The 20,927-nt window shown below is 48.7% G+C and overlaps 1 protein-coding gene across 2 annotated transcripts in view; it reads right to left on the bottom strand.

Annotated features, from left to right (window-relative positions):
- Positions 1–20,927, bottom strand: part of znrf3 (zinc and ring finger 3) — a 288,379-nt gene that overhangs the window by 137,518 nt on the left and 129,934 nt on the right. For both annotated transcript variants that reach the window (XM_038791435.1, XM_038791426.1), the window contains exon 2: positions 5,671–5,796. In XM_038791435.1, coding sequence (XP_038647363.1) covers positions 5,671–5,796 — 126 coding nt within the window. The remainder of the gene's footprint in view (positions 1–5,670; positions 5,797–20,927) is intronic.

Raw genomic sequence — 20,927 nt, 5'->3', positions numbered from 1 at the left:
CCGAGAAGCTGAGATTAGGCGGGAATGAAGAGCCCTGAGAACTTCTTCTTTCCTCAATTAGGCCTGAAGAGATTTGTGGTTCAGCTGTTTCAATCCGCCTGGTATTGCACATATTTCAAATAACTTGCACATTGCTGAAGAATTTACTTGAAAAACAAACATCAGCGATTCTTTCTGATCTCTCCCACGTCTACAGCCTTTGCTGTGGCCTGATGTTAGTTTTGCTATTTTCACCGACCCCACCACATTTTCTCGCCTCTTTGTGCACGTGAATTCCGATTCATACCCGGGGTCTTGCCAGGTGCAACGGTCATAGGGGCTGTTTAGCTCACTGAGCTAAATCGCTGGCAGCACGGTTCGATTCCCGTACCAGCCTCCCAGGACAGGCACCGGAATGTGGCCACTAGGGGCTTTTCACAGTAACTTCATTGAAGCCTACTCGTGACAATAAGTGATTTTCATTTCATTTTTCATTTTCATTCCACAGTCGGGCCACATTGCCATTTTCCATACGTTGTTCTGTTTCAGTAGGTTATTCGATCATAGGGAACAAGCAATTGAACCGGATTCATGGAGATAGCCTCCCCATAAAATACCAGTGGACTACAGGAACCATAGGTTCTCTGGTCCTCAGAATAGGCTTCAGGTGGGCATGCCAGGCTCCTGCCACTCCAATAATCGTCTTGGAGGGCTGTCAGCACTCAGTTACCTTGTATTCATTTTTAAAATTTGTAATCTACCCGTCCCAAGACGTCCAACATCTCCGGCCTACTCTGCAGTGCCAACTTTGCCTGGTGGCACTGCTGAGGCCTCAAAGTGCTGGCCCTCTGCTTGGGCAGGCAGCTTGTCGAACTTACTCGCAGTTGTTAATTGGACAATGTTCCCCAAGGACTGGACGAGCAGGTCCTCCTGCCGGCCGGTGCGGACCTGGAACCCTCATCTTGTCCCAACATCAGAGCCTTGACGAGACCCCGTCTGTAGTGCAGTTTAGAGCTTTGATCTCCTTATTTGAAAAAGGATTCAATTGCTTAAGAAGCAGGTCAGAGAAGGTTCACTTGACTCATTATTGGGATGAAGGGCTTAGCCTACGAAAAAATAATGAAAAGGTTTGGACTATGCCCATTCGTCTTTAGAAAAACGAGAGGTGATCTTATTGAAATATAAAAGATCCTGAGGGGACTTGACAGGGTGGACGCTGGTCAGTGCCAATGCCAAATCCTGGATCTTGTTTCTGTCCAAGTAGCAGAGTGGAGCAGCAGCCTGGTGTCATGGAGCATTTGGATACAATCTCCTCATCTTGGAGCCTACAGCCGCCATTGCCCAATTGCTGCCAGGCCATTAGAGATAGTGCAGGGTCAATTGTAAAGGAGTTAAATGTATGTTAGAAAAGAGAGCTCTCGAAATTCCCCCCATGGCTTGTTTTCTAAGTGCACTATGCGATGTATTTCGGAGGTATGCAGAATTGCAAGCTCCAAAGTTTTGTCTCGGCCCAATGTGCCACTGCACTACTGAGCCACACATGGATGAACTGATATTTGGTCCCAATCCTGTTCCTAGTTAGCAGCTCTCGGCTGGGATGACGGCTACGCCACTACAATTGGCTTCAGTGTGTACACACCATAATGTGGAAAGATAAAAGATCACCAAGGTTTCCACCCTCGCGGTGTGTGTTCTGGCGGACCAGGTGGCTCGCCATTGGCTGCCAGCAGGACCATCCGGTCCCACTGATATCTCTGCCATTATGTCTGACTCACCCATCACGCTCCCGGGGAAGGAGCATGGGGGTGCCTGCAGGAGGGGGGCCTGCAGGAGGGGGGCCTGCAGGAGGGGGGCCTGCAGAAGGTGGGCCTGCAGGAGGGGGGCCTGCAGAAGGGGGGCCTGCAGAAGGGGGGCCTGCAGAAGGTGGGCCTGCAGGAGGGGGGCCAGCAGGAGGGGGGCCTGCAGGAGGGGGGCCTGCAGAAGGGGGGCCTGCAGAAGGTGGGCCAGCAGAAGGTGGGCCAGCAGGAGGGGGGCCTGCAGAAGGTGGGCCTGCAGAAGGGGGGCCTGCAGAAGGTGGGCCTGCAGAAGGGGGGCCTGCAGAAGGCGGGCCTGCAGAAGGGGGGCCTGCAGAAGGTGGGCCTGCAGAAGGGGGCCTTCTGCTGTACTGTTCTATGGGCTGTACTGTTCTATGTTCTAAGGGGGGCCTGCAGAAGGCGGGCCTGCAGGAGGGGGGCCTGCAGAAGGCGGGCCTGCAGAAGGTGGGCCAGCAGAAGGTGGGCCTGCAGAAGGGGGGCCTGCAGAAGGCGGGCCTGCAGAAGGGGGGCCTGCAGAAGGCGGGCCTGCAGAAGGGGGGCCTGCTAGAGGGGGGCCTGCAGGAGGGGGGCCTGCAGGAGGGGGGCCTGCAGGAGGGGGGCCTGCAGAAGGTTCGCCTTCTGCAGGACTGGAAGATCTTGCCGGGGGAAGGGCTGGAAATCCCTGCTTCTGGGTGCTGCCCAAGGACTCAGATTAGAAAGTGTCTCAAGCAGCCATGTCCCAAGTCAATTCCTTTCTTGTATCACGTATATTTTGATCATATTTACAGGGAAGCCAGAGCAGGCTTGATCCTGATTAAATGAATCAAAACGTCCAACAGCATCACTACTATATTTACATCCATCAAGTACTCCAATCACATAGTTCTCAACGGGCCTTTTGGTTGAGATATCAAACCCAGCCCTTTCTGCTCGCTCAGGTGGATGCACAAGGTTATCGAAGAAGAGCAGGAGGGCATATGAAGAGCAGTCTCAGTATAACAGGCCAGTCACCTAAGACTGAAATGAGGAGGAACTATTTCACTCAAAGGGTTGTGAATATTTTGAATTCTCCTCCCTCGAGAGTTCTGAATGGTCCATCGTTCAACACATTTAGGACTGGGTTCGGCAGATGTTTACTCTCTCAGGGAATTGGCGATATGGAGCGTGGACGGGAAAATGGAGATGAAGTCTCAAGATCAGCAAGATCGTACTCAGTGACGAGGCATGCTCATGGAAGCTGTATGGTCTACTACTGCTCCTATTTCTTATGTTTGTATGTTCTTGTGAGTTCTCACTGCTGTCCCGATCAATATTTACCACTCAAATCACATCATTGAGAACAGGTTAACTGGTCAGTATCAGCTCGCTGTGCTCAAGTTAGTGACCAGGTTTCCTGCACTACAGCAATGGACGGCCTTCAAAGGTACCTCATTGGCTATGAAGCACTTTGTGACACTGTATAAAGACATGGGGCTGGATTTTACGTTTCTGCGCCTAAGTGATGGCTCGAACGGAGAATCCCCGGGAGGTTTACTTAAAAACAATCGGCGGGAGCCCCTCACTGATTCCGGTACCGGTAAGGGGCCAGCACTGGCGCTGACCGAAACTCCCGCCTCCCATGCCGAAAATGGGCGGAGAATGGCCGGGTCCCGTTACGTACCTGGGGCCATTGCCAGGGGCCCGCTCTGCCATTGTCCGTCCCTGACCGGCCGAAGTCCCGACAGCGTAGATCTAATATGGTCCAGCCGGTCGGGATACTTGCGTGGCAGCTGCGGACTCAGTCCGCTGCCGTCCTGGTTGGGGGGCGGGCCGATCGGAGGGTTTGGGGGGGGGGGGGGGGGGGGGGCGCCTTACAGGTGGCTGGTAAATGCTTGTGCGGGCGTTGAGGGTCGGGCGCGCGGCCGATCGGGGGGGGTGTTCTTTTCTGGGTCCAACTCCCCGGTCCGAGTCTGCCATGGAGCATGGCACGGCCGCAGCCATGTACATGCGCGGCCTCCGACCCAGAGGTGCGGGGGCCCGTATCTGCAGCAAAAGCTGCTGGATCTACTCTGGGTCTCTGCTAGCCCCTGGCAGGGCTAGGAATTGATGGTCCTTTCATGCCAGGTTTTCTGCTGTGAAACTCCACCATTTTGATGCCGGCGAGGGGACATCGTCCCAATAATGGAGAATCCAGCCCAGGATTTGCACAGCAGTATGGCACATACACTATATCAATTTGGCTGCCCCTTGGCACTTTTGAAGGTGTACGCTGGGAATATTTTGAGGGGAACCTGTGTACGTTTACTGCAGGCAAAGTCCCAAACAGAGGACAGAATGGAATACTGTCTCCTTGAATTTATTTTGTTGAAGTTCAAATAAATTGAAATGCAAGGATTAAGATTCTTTGAAGTCTGTCAGTTTACAGAATAAAGTTGAATTGGGGCTACACTTTAATTGAATCTGAATGTTACCAAGCTCTGTGTAATAGACAATCAACATGGTTTTAATTCAGACCCATTCTCCCACTCTCTACATGATTTGCATACAAATTTCTCCTGACTGGCTCTTTCGGCGCTCAGCATTTATTCAGGTTAGAAACATACATTTCCACATTACACAAAACACCTTTTTTTTTTGACAGCCTTTTTATCCTGCTTCATAAGTGACAAGTAATTTTCAAGTAATACCAGTCAATATTCTTGAAAGACATTTTCTATTCACAGAACTGCAACTCTATTGGATAAAACATTTAGAAACTTGGTGGCGCACGAGTTCCTCAGGCAGAAGCAACAGTTCCAGGGAGCTGGGAATAATAAAAGCTTGTGAAGTAAAATGCGATCACTTTGGGAAGCTGCCTGGCAAAAATGCAAGATGGCTTTGTTAACAGAGCCCCACTCTATTGGTGTGGGTGGGTGTGGGTGTGTGTGTGTGTGAGACGGGGTACACTCTCTTACCAACAGGCCCAGCCTACCACTCGGCCAACATACATTAGCAGCCAGGTTCCTCACTATCCTGCGATCAACCCGCACTTGCTGAATTGCACTGCCTGAGTTTCTCCGGAGATAGGGTTGTGCAGAAAAAGCATGATAGGCAAAACCAAGAAAGACGGAACAAAATGGGAGAAAGAGCAGAAATGTTGAATCTATAGATGTCACAGGGCCTTGCCCGGAGGCCCATCATTAGATGCACTATTGGTGACATAAAACTTTATGACTAGAATGCATGAGGGACATGCCGCAACATTTTTTTAAAATTAGAATGGCACAAAGGACATCTTAACATTCAAACAGATCAATATTCTGAAATACACATCCCAATTTCAGGATTGATTCCTGGAGGAATCATCACGTGACCTCCCACCTTTAACTGTCCCCATTGGATCAAAGAGCCTTTTATCCCCAGCTCCAATATTTTTTATAACAAATAAATAAGACATTAAAAACTGCATTATTTATCTTCAATCTCCAATCCCTGGAGATTCCAGACCGGTTTTGGAGGGTGACAACCCTAGGATCTCAGTGAAGCTATAAACAGAATCCAAGGTCAGTAAGCCATTGGGTTAAGATTTTAAACTAAGCTAGAGTGATAGCTGCTATTAATCCATTTCTTTGTTTTGTTTCATGATCCATAGGAATGTCGTACAGTAAGAAGTCTTACAACACCAGGTTAAAGTCCAACAGGTTTGTTTCAAACACGAGCTTTCGGAGCACGGCTCCTTCTTCAGGCGAAGAAGGAGCCGTGCTCCGAAAGCTCGTGTTTGAAACAAACCTGTTGGACTTTAACCTGGTGTTGTAAGACTTCTTACTGTGCTCACCCCAGTCCAACGCCGGCATCTCCACATCATAGGAATGTCAGCACAGGAAGTTAATGTAGGTCGGGCCTCAAGATTCAGGCTTCACCCTGTGTTTCCCTGCCTTACCTTGCCCAGGACAGTGAGACAGGGTTTGGGGTCCAGCTCTGGTTGCTCCAGCTTCACCACTCCTACCCATCCGTACTCGTATAGGTCCTCCTCATCATTATTGTTGCATAGTCCTAAAGGGTGCATCTGGAAGAATCAAAATCAAGAAGATATTATTTGCTGCAAAATGATATCCATTAAAGCATTATAGGCAGACTAAACAACAGCAATGAGCGGCTTAATCAGATTCCACATCACTAGAGCGCAGGACTCCCAGTTTCTAATAAAACCAGTATTCTGTACCATCTTATTATATAATACAGGTATTATGCAATATTATAATATTTAGAAAGCAGGGCAGCATGGTGGCACAGTGGCAACCATGGATCAGATTAACCTTAATTTTGCTGAATGGCAGAGCAGGCTCGAATGGGTCACAGCGTCCACTCCTTTTTAGCGTGGCCAATCCGTCTACCCTGCACATCTTTGGATCTTGGGGGTGAGACCCACATATACACAGGGATAGTGTGCAAATTCCACATCGACAGTGACTTAGGGCCAGAATTGAACCCGGGTCCTCGGCGCCGTGATGCAGCAGTGCTAACCACTGCACCACTGTGCCGCCCTTACAGTGTCTACTCCTGCTCTTATTTGTTATGATTTTAAATGTTTACGGGCAGCACGGTGGTGAAGTGGTTGGCACTGCTGCCTACGGCACTGAGGACCTGGGTTTGAACCCAAAGATGAGCAGGGTAGATGGATTGGCCAAGCTACAATTGCCCCACAATTGGAAAAAAATAATTGGGTACTCTAAAAAATGTTTTTTAATGTTTTTAAATGTTTATGTTTCTTTACAGATATTATGTTCTTATACATATATCCTTTGTTTAAAACCAGTAAAATTTAAAGCACAGATCTCTCTCCCCCCTCCGCCAAAAATTGTATTTCTTACATTAGGCATTACCCTTTGAACAGATTAGAGGAAACCAGTAGTTACTTTTCCAATCTGATTGCCATGGTGACCACTTTGTGACGCCAGTTCACAACCGTTGGTGGCAAATGCAGGGTCATTTTTACGATCAGTGGATGAAGACACTTCACCTACTGCTGCCCTACCCCACATATCACCACAGTGCAGGTACTATGGGGAGAATGAAATGTTATCCACTTCCTTTACTCTCCACACACACCTCCAGTTAGCCGGAACATTAGCCTGCTTTCATATCAAAAAATATGGAAGTTATTCACCACTCCACAATTGAGCACTGCAGACAGATAAAGGCTTTGAAAACAGGATGCGCTAGAAAAGCACGGCTAAAATGTCGGGAGTTTGGAAGGGGAGGGAGGAGTGTAGGGAGGAGAGGAAGTGATAAATATAATCTGTGACAAATTCCTATCATAGTAGCTGCTGCTTCATGGATTCAAAATTCATGAAACTATTTGGCCTGATGGTGGATCAAGTCAGAAGTAACCAAGTTCATCAGTGCAGCAGCAGAGGCTGTCCAAGGTCAAATGGCAAAGGTCATTTGATGAATTGGTCGGCAGATGTGCAGGAAGATACTTCCCCATCATCCACTCTCCCCAAGAAAGCCACTTATTGATTAATGAATAACATCCAGGGCACACTATTCCTCCCCTTCCCTCCCCCACACCACTCTTCCAAGATTGCTTGTGTCCATGTTCTTGCTGTAAAGGGAGAACTGGGTGTTCTTGATGAGTTAAAAAGTGAGATGGGCAATCTGTCTGAACTTCAATGAATACCACAAAAATTACAACCAGCTGGTCAACTGTATAATAGGTCACGATGAAGACATCCCACGTTTTAAAAATCCAATGATAGTTTCTTGAAAATAGCTGCAAGATCTCAAAACAAACAATCATCCCTTCTCTCCAAACAGTGCACTTTCCCTGAAAGCCACGCTGATCGCTGAGGTACATGCAGTTCCATAATTACAAGTTTCAATTGACAATTCCTCATTTGCAGGCCCAGACAGTGGGCACAATTCTCTGTTTTTGAGACCGAGTATGGTGACAGGCAGCTCTGGTGGCACCTTTCCCGCTGGCCAAAATGGCAGGATCCTGTGCCACATTCTGTGCTTGGAAGCTCATTAATTGTGGACAAATGAGTTTCCCGCCGATTCACCGGGTTGGCCGTCAGCTGGCAGCTTAGAATGTCCTGCCGTCATACTTAAACACCAGTCCAGCACACTCAAATCACTCTCTCCAACCCACCTGTCTTCGGCAGCCCATTCAGGATGTTGATGTGTTGGGTAAGCTGGGTCTGCGAGAGACAGGCTGCCAACACTTGAAGAAATGCAACTCTATTTTATTGAACTCTTAACTATCATACATACTTTAACTGTGGGTTGACACTATTCTGAGTTGATTGGAGACCTGAGGCTAACTGATCAGACTATCTTACTACCACATGGTGGATGTTCTAGTTGCTGCTCACAGGCTCTGACTGTCTCAGAGACTGGATCCCAAGAGAGCGGGAAAACTAGTGCCCTCTGGCTTTATAGTGGTCGTGTCCTGTCTGGTGATTGGCTGCTGTGTTCTGTGTGTTCATTGGTCATCCTGTGTGTCAATCAATGCCTGTCTGTGCACCATCATATACTTGTGTGTATATTATGACATGTCACAGCAACCCAGATGGTATAGGCGAGCAGATTCACTTCCTCGATTCAACCACCTGAGCCCAACACCTATGAGGTGTTCATGTTCCACTTCGATCTCTACCCATCACATCTGGATTCTGCAAGCATCCCCTTCCAGTAAACAATGTGATATCCCTTTGACCCCTTTGTTTGTGAACCCTCCCTTCAACATTCCCCCCACTAGTCTCTGTCAGGCACCCCCAACCCAGCCTCATCTCGCAGCACAGTGCGGTCCAGATAGACACAATGCCTGGATGGTATTAGCATGCCAGATGCCACCCTGTCCAGAGGGCTTGCACCAGGGGGCCTCCTATCCCCTGGGAGACCCCCACGAATGCTGTTCTGTCTGGTCCCTGTTTGTTGAGACCAGCACTAAACAGCGCTTGCCTGAGGTCTCCAGAGCGAAGGGGATAGATCTCAATGCCTTTGTTACCTATGGGAACTGCATGTTTAATAGAGTGAGACTACCTGTCTCACTCTAATGTGTAGATTTGCCAAAAAAGTGATCCCACCCACAACGGATGAGCTTCACATCCCAACGTTTCGCGAGATCGCATTAGATTTCGCGAGGCGTAATGAGCCGGGTAGATCTCAGGAGCGGGATCTCCCGTCACTTACCTGCCATGTTGCGCAACGGCGCAGTGCTTTTCAGGTGTAGTGTGGCCGGTAGACTATGCCTGAAGTATTTAACCATGGATAGCATTACTGCCTGAGCCCTGTCTTCACCAGTAACTTTTACATATGAGCAATTTCCAACAGGGTCACGAAGAGAACAGTATTAGGATCCAAGTTGTTTCGCTACCACACCCCACCCCACCCCCAACCAAGTGCTCACTCCCAAAGACAAAGCTACAGTTCTCAGTGGCCTTACCAGAGTGCGACAAGCCAGGGCTTTCCTATCGGACATGCCCCAGATCTCAAGTAGGCTCTTTTACTAATCCAGGCATTGGTTGACACTTGACACTGGAAGCAAAGGAGAAATGAAGCATCTCTCTCCACTTTTTACAACCAACTTAAATAAGCATCCCACAGCCTCTTAAACAGTACCTCATCGATTCAAATAGCAACCTTATCAATATCATGCAATTCTAGACATAGGTAAATGATACAGACATACACACGTTCTATTCATACATACACAGACTGACTCAATGGCCGGAATTTTTAAACCCACCAACCGTGGAGGTGCCGGCAAACTATTGGGCGCTGGTGGGATTTTCTCGATCCCAAAGTAAATGGCAATCTGCATGGTTCGCTGAGCGCGCCGCTGGAGAAACCTATCATGGGGGGATTGACGTTGGTGGGGTGGGGGTGACCAGAAGACCCTAACAGCAGGACGGGCTGGAAAATTCCAGCCTTGGCTCACTTGGTAGCACTCTCATCTCTGAACCAGGAGGCCGAGGCCTCCATGCCCCACCCAGAGACTTGAGCACAAATCCTAGCCAGACGCCCCAGTGCAGTCATGATGGAGTGCTATGTAGAGAGGTGCCAGTTATGGATTGGACAGCAAACCACAACTCAATTTGCACTCTAGCATGGATACAAAAGATCCAATGGCACTACTGAGATTAGAACAGGAACAGAGATGTCTCCTCTCCTGTCTTCCCGAGAATGGATGACATCTTGAGATATGGCTTCCACACCTTGTCCAAATGCTCAGTCTTCAGCTGTGAAGAGGGAGGCTATGGCTGAAATTTTCTGGCCCTTTCCACCGGCGGGATCTTCTAGTCCCGAAGGTGGCCCCCTGCAGCACCTTCCCAGCAGCGGACGGTGTGGGGCACACACAAGCCCACAGACATCAGCGGGAACAGAAGGTCCTGCAGCTTGCCAATGGCAGGCCACCTCTGCTCACAGAAAATATGCCGCGCAGCATGGTGGGGAATCTCGCCCTATGTCAGTTCATCCTTTTCTCCGTTACAACTGAGCAGACATCTAAGAGGAGTACCCAAGAACCTCTGGCTTACTCGGGCCTACTTGAGCACAAGTTGGCAAGTAGGATTTTGTCAGCTGTCTTGCAGAGATCCAGTATGGATGCAATGGCCTCCTTCTGGCCTTCTCATTTTCTACATTATCGCAGCAACTGCATTTCAAAAAGAACTTTGGCTGGAGGGTATCTTCGGCTGTCCTACACTCATGAAATGTGCTGTGAGAGTGCAGGTCTTCCTTGCACTGGTGTTGAAACCAAACGCAATTAACAAGACGTACAGTAGAGGGTGGGGGAAGAAATCACCTTAAAACCCCTTTGAAACCTTTAATGTTACACTTCAACGAGGGTCTTAATTCAGCACCTCAATCTGTTAGTGCTGCATCACTCTCGAGGGCAGGCTTCATGCTAAACATGCTGACTCCCGATTCTGAATGAGGCGAAACTCCGCATTGAGTAGCCGAGTGTTTTCTTCATAGTGCGACGAGCGGCCGTTTCACAGGGCCACCCGTGGACTATTCTGAAGCGCGAGTGACAACACTGCAAGTTGTCTTAAAAAAACATAAAACACCACATGGAAACCGGATGGAGCACACTAAAAAAAAAACACGGTCTTTTTATTTGGCCGTTGTAATTATGTTTATCGTTGCGGTAAACTTTGTGGAATTTGTTGACAGCGCAGACATGCACTGCAGTACATGAAAGGACGAATGATTTTCTGATTGCTATTAAATATGGCTTATGAAGTCAGACAAAGGGGATACTGTCTATTTAACCACAGAATGTAACAATACTGCAGCCACCTCGAATAATGCTTGGCCTCGGTCACAAAGCAGGGGTTTGTGTGAGCGGGTTGGATTACAGTATTGGTCAACAGCCTCACTTATTAAACCTGCCCTAATGGTCCCCCTCAAAAATGTTTTGTACAATGATTCAGTTTTGATTTTGTTGCCTTAAAGCCCAAATATTTGGAGTCAGCTGCTCCAGTGTACATTAGTTGGTCCATGTTAGAACAACCTGGTGGATAATATCCACCCTCCTCCATGCCACTATTTTGAATAAGGGAGTTCTCGCCCCAGTGTTCTGGTCAATATTTATCCCTCAATCTTCTGTAGTCATTATTACAGTGCTGCTAGTGGAAGCTTGCTGTGCGCAAATTGGCAGCGGCATTTGGCTCAAGTAGAGCACAAGGGCTAGCGTGAATGATTGGGCCAAATAGCCTGTTTCTGTGCAATATATCCCACTGTGTGATCATAGATTGCAATTCCAAAGGACTTCATTGGATGTAAAGGGATTTGGGACATCCTGAGGTGATGAAAGGTGTAATATAAATGCAAGCCTTCTTTCTTTATTTAACAAGGCATGGACTATCCCCCTCTTGTGTATCCATGCTCAATTTCACAAATTAAGCCTCTTTAAGATGTTGCATTTATGGTCAAGGTATTGTGAGTTTCAAATCTGACGCTTATTGGACAAAAAATATTGTTAAAAACCACAAATTGCACAAGTGCCAATCAAATCAGTTCAGGTAAAAACAGTTTAAAATGATGACTGATTTTCCAGTTAAAAATAAACATGCTGTATAATTGAAACCTCAACAGATCACAGCAATCTGCTGGTTACAAATGGTTTAGTCTCAAAGGCACAAGAAGCAGACTGTCCACTGGTCAGTTAAATATCCTCTCCAAATCGGTCATGTTCTCATTGCCTGCACCCCCCCCCCCCCCCACGCGCGCCCACCGCCCCCCCCCCCCCCCCCCCCCCCCCACCCCTTTGTCTTACTGAAGATGGGCGTGAAATCTTGGGGTATGGATTCCACACCTTGCCCAAGTGCTCAGTCTTCAGCTGTGAATGGGGAGACCATGTGATTTGATTGTTTTCTCTGTTATAGGTGATCAGACATCCATGAGGAATGCCCAAGGTCCTTGGGCCTACTTGAGAACAAGTCGGCGAGTGGGACTTGGTTCAATTGCTCTTGCAGAGAGTCAGCATGGGTACAACGGGCCAAATAGCCTCCTTCTGCCGTGACCATTCTACGATTCCATGAAAGCTTATGAGAGGGAGGGCTTGATAGTTACATGAAGAATGTTAACTTTAAGTTACAATCAAGCCATTACTTGTTGTATTTGAGTTTTTCACTGGTCACGGTGTCACATTGGGAGAACACAGTTAGTGAACACTTCACAATGATCGGATCTAAGAATTCCTGCACTGTCCAGAACGACATGCTTCATTCAATATTTCAAAACCATGGTTACTCATTCAAATTGCCTATAATAATTAAAGTGACAAGCATTTGGATTTTAAACTGCAATAGAAACAAACTATTTGCTTTTCCACAATGTCCACATTACTTTTGAAAGAATAGTCAACATAAAGCAGAAGTTCCTACGAAACTCACCTCCAAACTCCGTGGCCTTGGCCTCGGCTCCTCCCTCTGAGACTGGATCCTGAACTTTCTAACCCACCAGCCACAATCTGTAAGGATAGGCAACAACACCTTCTCCATGATCATCCTCAACACCGGTGCCCCACAAGACTGTGTCCTCAGCCCCCTACTATACTCCTTGTACACCTATGACTGTGTGGCCAAATTCCCCTCCAACTCAATTTTCAAATTTGCTGATGGCGCCACAGTAGTGGGTCGAATTTCAAACAATGACGAAACAGAGTACAGGAATGAGATAGAGAAATCTGGTGAACTGGGACGACGACAATAATCTCTTCTTCAATGTCTACAAAACGAAGGAGATTGTCATCGACTTCAGGAAGCGTAGTGGAGAACATGCCCCTGTCTACATCAATGGGAACGAAGTAGAAAGGGTCGACAGCTTCAAAGTTTCAGGTGTCCAGATCACCAACAACCTGTCCTGGTCCCTCCATGCCGACACTATAGTTAAGAAAGCCCACCAACGACTCTACTTTCTCAGAAGCCTAAGGAAATTTGGCATGTCAGCTACGACCCTCACCAACTTCTACAGATGCACCATAGAAAGCATTCTTTCTGGCTGTATCTCAGCTTGGTATGGAGCCTGCTCTGCCTCAGACTGCAGGAAACTACAAAAGGTTGTGAATGTAGCCCAGTCCATCACGCGAACCAGCCTCCCATCCATTGACTCTATCTATAATTCCCGCTGCCTCAGAAAGGCAGCCAGCATAATTAAGGACCCCACGCACCCCGGACATACTCTCTTCCACTCTCTTCCACCTTCTTCCGTCAGGAAAAAGATACCAAAGTTTGAGGTCACGTACCAACCGACTCAAGAACAGCTTCTTCCCTACTACCATCAGACTTTTGAATGGACCTACCTCGTATTAAGTTGATCTTATCTCTGCGCTTTGCTATAACTGTAACATTATATGCTGCATCTCTCCTTCCTTCCCTAAGTACAGTATGCATTGTTTGCACAGCATGCAAGAAACAATACTTTTCACTGTATACTAATACATGTGACAATAATAAATCAAATCAAATCAAATCAAAGAGGAGTATTTGCCGACTATGGGGAAAGAGCAGGGGACTAATTGGACACCTCTTACAAAGGGCAAGTGAGCCTCGGTTTGACCCTGCAAATGAAAGATGGCACATCCGACAGAGTGCCAGCCCATGCACTGATGTCCACAGTGGAATTTTAATCCACACCCTAGTGTCAGAAGTGTGAATGCCACCAACTGAACTAAACTGACAGGGATTTATTAGTTTTTTATTGGCACCCCAGCTGTTCCTGCAATTGCACTGGCACTTGTAATACATTTCAAATTACCAATTTGTTTGAAATATGTTTACTTGGATCGAACTGATGGAGTGAGGGTTAGAGTTCACATCAGGAGCTAACCTGATAATCCTGAGTCAACCTGCTGTACATAGCTGCTAGTGTGCTTTGAAGTGTGCTTCCTGCTTTCCTTCTCTGGATTCTGCAGCGCCGGTCCTAGGGTTGCTGGCGCCCCGGGCAAGCTGAACATCGCCGCCCTTCGGGGGGGGGGGGGGGGGGGGGGGGGGGGGGGGCGAGAGGGGGGGGGGCCGGAGTGACCACCGGCGAGCCTGGATCCATCCGCCATGTTTGTGCGGGGCGGCCTGAGGGAGGGCGGCCACCGCGCATGCGCTGGTTGGCACCGGCCCAACTGCGCATGCGCGGGACCCGCACTCCTTGATGGCGCCCCCTAGCACATGGCGCCCCGGGTGACTGCCCGAGTTGCCGGTACCTTGAGCCGGCCCTGGGATTCTGTCCCATCTGTTGACCACTCTCACCCATTCCTGGCCCATGCTGTGTTCCTAAATGACAAATGTCAACGGGCACATTTGACTTCAGAGAGCATCACAGCCAGGCCAGGTCACAATCTCACTGGCAATTTTCCGAAGGAAGATACTTGCTTAGTGATTGTCGCCTCAGATGATTGCGGGATCAAATCTTACACCCAGAAAATTGAACGCAAAATCTAGGCTGACTTCCTTGTGCAATGGTGATGGCTACTGTGCAGGTGTCACATTTTGGATGAGAAGATGAACGAAAGGACCCATCGGTCCTCCCAGGTGGACAAAACAAAAATTCTACTGCTCCTCAGAGAGGAACATGCTGTGTGGAGAAAAGCGGAATTTCATTGCACTTTCTGTAAATTTTCAATCTGAAATATAGGGCTGGATTATTCCGCCCCGCCTGCCACAAAATTGGCACGGGCGGGAGGCGGACAATGGAAAAGTCCATTGACCTCGGACGGGATTTTCAGGTCGCTGGGCAGGTGCGGCCCGGAGAATCCCGCCCATAGGCTTTATGCTTGACATGGAATGTATGTTGTCAACATCAAGTTATATGCAGTTGTATAAACGTACCAAAGAGTGAATATACCGTATTGCAAATTCTGTAATTTTCAAGTTGAAATGTCTTGTCATGTACTCGTATCAATTTTATTAATAAAGTTAAAAACACATGTTTTAGGCATGCCCTAACCTTAGTGGGTACTGGGAGGGATTTGCGGGGGTCATGTCCCGGGTGCTGAAAACAAGGGTGGTGATGAGTCCAGGGGTAGCAATTTTCGGGGTTTCGGAAGACCCGGGAGTCCAGGGGGAGAAAGAGACCGATGTTCTGGCCTTTGCTTCCCTGATAGCCCGGCGGCGAATACTGCTGGCATGGAGGGACTCAAAACCCTCGAAGACCGAACTATGGCTTTCGGACATGTCAGGTTTTCTTGGTATGGAAAAAACTAAGTTCGCCTTGAGGGGAGCTGTACTGGGGTTCGCGAGAGAGTGAATGTCAGCGGGGGAGGATGGGGGGGGGTTGGGTGTGGTTAGAGTAGAGTAGGAGGGATAAATAGGCGGGTGGAGTCTGTAGTCTATGTGAGAGGAGCGGGTATGTGCATTATGGTTTGATTGAAGTATGCATATGATGTTTGCATATTTCTGTTATCTGTAACTGTTTACAATGCCAAAAAATACCTCATTAAAATTGTTTGTTAAAAAAAAATAAAGTTAAAAACAAACCCCATGGCACCATTTTGGAAAAGAAAATTGAAGTCCTTCCCGGTGTCCTGGTCAATATTTACCCCTCAAACAATATTCCTTACAAATGCCTGACTTGGTAACTCTTCTTCAGCAATCACTCGCTGACGAGTATGATTGTCCACTGGCCATGGGTTCTGTGGGCCCTTATGTGGCTGGTGAGTCCGATCCTAGAGCTGCATCTTTGACTGCACTTAGCAGGTGTTTCTGGGAGGTGGGATTGGTCTTTGGACTCTAGATCGCTGGTATTTCTTTCTCAGGCTCCTTTTCAAGGCCTCTTCTTGCCGGTGCTCCTTTTCCGGGCCTCTTCTTGCCGCCGGGTGTCCTGGAAGAATTGTGCTCCTTCAATCAGGAGATTCCTTCAAGTTGATCTCTTTTGAGCAAGGGTCGCCCAGGCAATGATGTCCAGGTTGCATTTCTTGAGGTAAACCTTCAGGGTGTCTTTGAAGCGCTTCCTTTGTTCTCCTATCAAATTGCAGATTGTGGAATCTTGGGGTGGGATTCTACCGTATCCGGCAGGGTGGGGGGTCCCGGCGGGATGGAGTGACGTGAACCACTCCGGCGTCGGCCCGCCCCAAAGGTGCGGAATCCTACGCACCTTCAGGGGCTAGGCCGGCGCCGGAATGGTTTGCGCCCCGCCGGCCGCCGTGGAAGGCCCTTGGCGCCACGCCAGCCGGGGCCAAAGGGACTCCACCGGCCGGCGCGGGTCCACACATGCGCGGGAGCATCAGCGGCTGCTGACGTCATCCCCACGCATGCGCAGGAGGCGATTGATCTACCCGTTGGCCTTCGCGGAGGCTGACACGGACGGCGCGTAGGAAAAGAGTGCTCCCACGGCACAGGTAGGCCCTGATCGCGGGCCAGGCCACCGTGGGGGCACCCCCCGGGGCCAGACTATCCCGCGCCCCCCCCAGGACCCCGGAACCCGCCCGCTCCACCAGGTCCCACCGGTAAGGGACGTAGTCTAATTAACGCCGGCGGGACTGGCAAAGAACCAGCGGGACCTCGGCCCATCGCAGGCCGGAGAATTACCGGGGGGGGGGGGAACGCTGCGAGCGGCCGCTGCAAGCAGCCGCTGACTGGCACAGCGCGATTCCCGACCCCGGCGAATCTCTGGTGCCAGAGAATTCGACGGCCGGCGGGGGCGGGATTCAGGCCGCCCCCCGGCGATTCTCCGACCCGGCAGGAGAGGTTGGAGAATCCCGCCCTTGATCTGTGTAAATTACAATTCCTACAGAACAATAACGACTACAATTCAAAAAGTGCATGTCCTGAAGAGGTGAAAAGCGCTATAAATTTGCAAGTTCTTGCTTTCATGTGGCTTCCATTGAGCAACATCTCTATCAATGAGCTATCAGTGCAGGTCACTAGATCCTGTGGATGTATGAATTTAAAAAAATAAATTTAGAGTACCCAATTATTTTTTTTCCCAATTAAGGGGCAATTTAGCGTGGCAATCCACCTACCCTGCGTATCTTTTTCGGATTGTGGGGGTGAGACCTACGCATACACAGGGAAAATGTGCAAATTCCACACAGACAGTGACCCAGGGCGGGATTGAACTCAGGTCCTCAGCAAAGTGCGGCAGCAGTGCTAACCACTGCGCCACCGTGCCACCCTATGTGCATGTATGACTAATAAAAAAGGGCCTACTGTGATTTGCATCACTATCCCAGCATGCAGTTAGGAGGACTTGAGGCTAGTGATGAAACCTGGTTGCCAGGGAAACAGAAACTGGTTTTCCCTCTGGGGATTGCACCTGTTCTCCATGACATTTATCTGCAAAGATGGGGCAAGTTTCACCCTATCTATTAAAATACAGCCCGTTAGCCTCTGATTCTAAGTTGTGTCTCAACATGACTGTACAGCACTAAACCATATAATCATTTAATCAGAGGCGTTTAACCACTGTTGCTGGAGCTGAGGTAAACCCTATTTCCAGGTCTGGAATTTAAAAACAGTGGTGTCACTTCCTTCATTATGTAAACATTTAGCAATGGTACTGGCACCGACACAACTCTGCCATTTAGTAGACAAACCCTGCCAGACAGTTCGTTAACTTTCATTGGAGGAGGCAGAAAGAGGGGGAAAAAACTTTCAGAAAGAGGAGTTCAGTTTTTGTGGGCGGCACGGTAGCACAGTGGTTAGCACAGTCACTTCACAGTTCCAGAGTCCCAGGTTCAATTTCTGACTTGCGTCACTGTACATTCTCTCCATGTCTGCGTGGTTTTCTCCGGGTGCTCTGGTTTCCTCCCACAGTCCAAAGATGTGCAGGTTAGGTGGATTGGCCATGCTAAATTGTGTCCAAAAAAAGGGTAGGTGGGGTTACTGTGTTACAGGGATAGGGTGGAGATGTGGGCTTAAGTAGGGTGCTCTTTCCAAGGGCCAGTGTAGACTCGATGGGCCGAATAGCCTCCTTCTGCCCTGTAAATTCTATGATTAATACATCTAATAATTTGGCTCGTAAAGAAAATTTACCAGGAAATAGAGGAGGAATATAGAAAATGGTGGGAGCATAGAAAATAGGAGCAGGAATAGGCCATTCGGCCCTTTGAACCTGCTCCGCCATTCAATGTGGCCGTGGCTGATCCACTATCTCAATGCCAAACATCAGCACTCTCCCCAAACATCACAAGTACATTTCCTCAGTTTTTCTTAGTTTTAATAAAACCTGAACAAATTCTTTATTATAAGTTATGCAGGAGAGGGAGGTATTGTGGTGCAGTGCTACTGTCCTCCTTGCATCTGAACCAAAAGCTTTGGGTTGAAGCCCCACTTTGGGTAAGAAGCGTTATTAGCACGGTCAAACAGGTCGTGTCGCAACCAGTAAATCTTCGAAAAACGGCAACAGCAGGGGATAAGAGTAGGAGGGATTCCTGGTCAGCTGAACTATGGAAAGGGAATTGAAGCCTCTGCCATTGCTATTCATAGCTTTGGACTACATTGTGCAGGTAAAAGTTCAGGGTGCAATTGGCTGGACTGCCAGTGTGCATCATATTGGCACCAGCAGCACGGGGTTCAATCCCCGTTTATGCTGGGTAGATTCAGGCCCTACCCACTGAGTAGTCATAGGGCTGTGGGTTGGGCCTGTCAGAGAGCCCAAGAAGATGATGATATACTGGATACAAGAGCAGTTCCACTGCAGTGGAAATTTGTCACGACTATCAATCATGATTGTGGCATTGCTTTCTCCCCAGTGTGGCAAAGGAGCTTTAATCGATGCCAAACTTTGACCCTGCTTAATGTTTTTTTAGCGTGGCCAATCCACCTATCCAGCACATCTTTATGGGTTGTGGGGGTGGGACACAGAAACAGGGAGAATGTGCAAACTTCACATGGACAGTGACCCGGGAGCTGGGATCAAACCCTGGTCCTTGGTGCCGTGAGGCACCAGTGCCCCAATCCTGCTCAACTTTTTGCACAAATAGATAGGTGTACTTTTTAAAGTAGTAGTCACTCAGTTGTCTTTGCGAGCATTTATTGCCCATCACTAACTGCCCTTGAGATGGAACGTTGGCACCTGATACATAATTATATTTGCCATTTCAGGCCATTGAAAAAGAAAGATTTTAAAGACTGTATCACAAACAGCAACAAACGGCAGCACAGTGGTTAGCACTGTTGCTTCACAACGGCAGAGACCTGGGTTCGATTCCTGGCTTGGGTCAGTGTCTGTGCGGAGTCTCAATGTTCTCCCTGTGTCTGCGTGGGTTTCCTCCGGGTGCTCCGGTTTCCTCCCACAAGTCCCAAAAGACGTGCCATTAGGTGAATTGGACATTCTGAATTATCCCTCCGTGTACCCGAACACGCACCGGAATGTGATGACTAGGGGCTTTTCACAGTAACTTCATTGCAGTGTTAATTTAAGCCTACTTGTGACATTAATAAAGATTATTATTATAAAAACCTCAAATTATATTTATTTACATATCTTTTCTTAAATGCCTGTCTTAAATTAAGACTGCAGTCCATGTAGCATAGGTACACCCACAATGCTGTTAGGAAACCTTAATTAAAGACAACTGTGCAATCTTTCCGTCCTTGCGACAAATCAAAATCCCTTCCTCTGCCTTTCAAGTATGCTGGCACTGGGACAAAAATGAGGAGTTATTCACCCGGCTGTGCGCCTTTCCCAAGTCAGAGCTGGTCAGCTCTTCCCTCCTTCGCCACCCTCTAAAAAGATGGCTTCCCCACAACAAATGTAGAGCCAACAACTGCAACACTCAACCTTATATTCTCAATATAAGAAACAAAGCAGGAAACTTCACAGTCATTTGAAAGAAGGAGTATGGTTGCAAGTGAGATACAACCATACCAGTACAGGTTATCATGAAACATTTTAAGTGCCAATCCCAGAGTTACCAATACAAATGGCTGCATCATCAACAAATTCCACTTTTAAAATATTAAAGAACAGTTTGTTTTATGGCCATAGATGTCCAGAGAAAAACTTCAGGGCTGGATTCTCCGCACCCCAACGCCAAAGTTGCGTCCGCGCCGGGGTGGAGAATCCACTTCCTCACATGGAATCAGGACCAGTCTCCGGGCCCCGAAAAGCGCGTACTCAGAGAATATGCCGCGCCGCGCGTCCCCTACCTACGACCATTACTGGAGGTCCGCCCCGCCATTCTCTGTTCCGGACCGGTCGAAGTCCCGACAGCGTGGATCTAATGTGGTAATTCCGTTCGAGATACTCGAGTGTCAGCTGCGGACGCAGTCCGCGGCCACCATGGTCGGGGGCAGGCCGATCAGAGGGCTGGAGCGGCCTCATATGGGACCGGGCAATTTTTGGGCAGGCGGTGAGGGTCGGTCGCGAGGCTGATCGGGGGAACTACTTGGGAGGTCCAGCTCCGCGGTCTGAGTCCGCCATGGAGCATGACCCAGCAGCCGGAGGCCACCGCCGTGTGCATGCACGGCATCTGACCCGGAACTGCGCAGGCCCGTATCTGCAGCTAAAGCTGCTAGATTCAAGATGGGCCCCTGTTAGCTCCCTGCAGGGTTATGAATAAGTGGCCTTTTCACGCCAGTTGTCTGGCATGAAAGGCCACAGTTTTTACGACGGCATGGGGGACATAGTCCCAAAAACGGAGAATCCAGCCCTAGATCTATCTGCGTGTATTTTTATATGCAGATGGAAAACAGTATGCCCAATGTGCACAGGCAGCAAACTCCAGACATCACTGTTTGGAAAAGTGGATTATAT

The sequence above is a fragment of the Scyliorhinus canicula genome, chromosome 1 (assembly GCF_902713615.1).
Source record: "Scyliorhinus canicula chromosome 1, sScyCan1.1, whole genome shotgun sequence".
NCBI lineage: Eukaryota > Metazoa > Chordata > Chondrichthyes > Carcharhiniformes > Scyliorhinidae > Scyliorhinus > Scyliorhinus canicula.
Note: the sequence above shows the minus strand (reverse complement) of the source record. Positions and strands in the feature narration are given on the sequence as shown.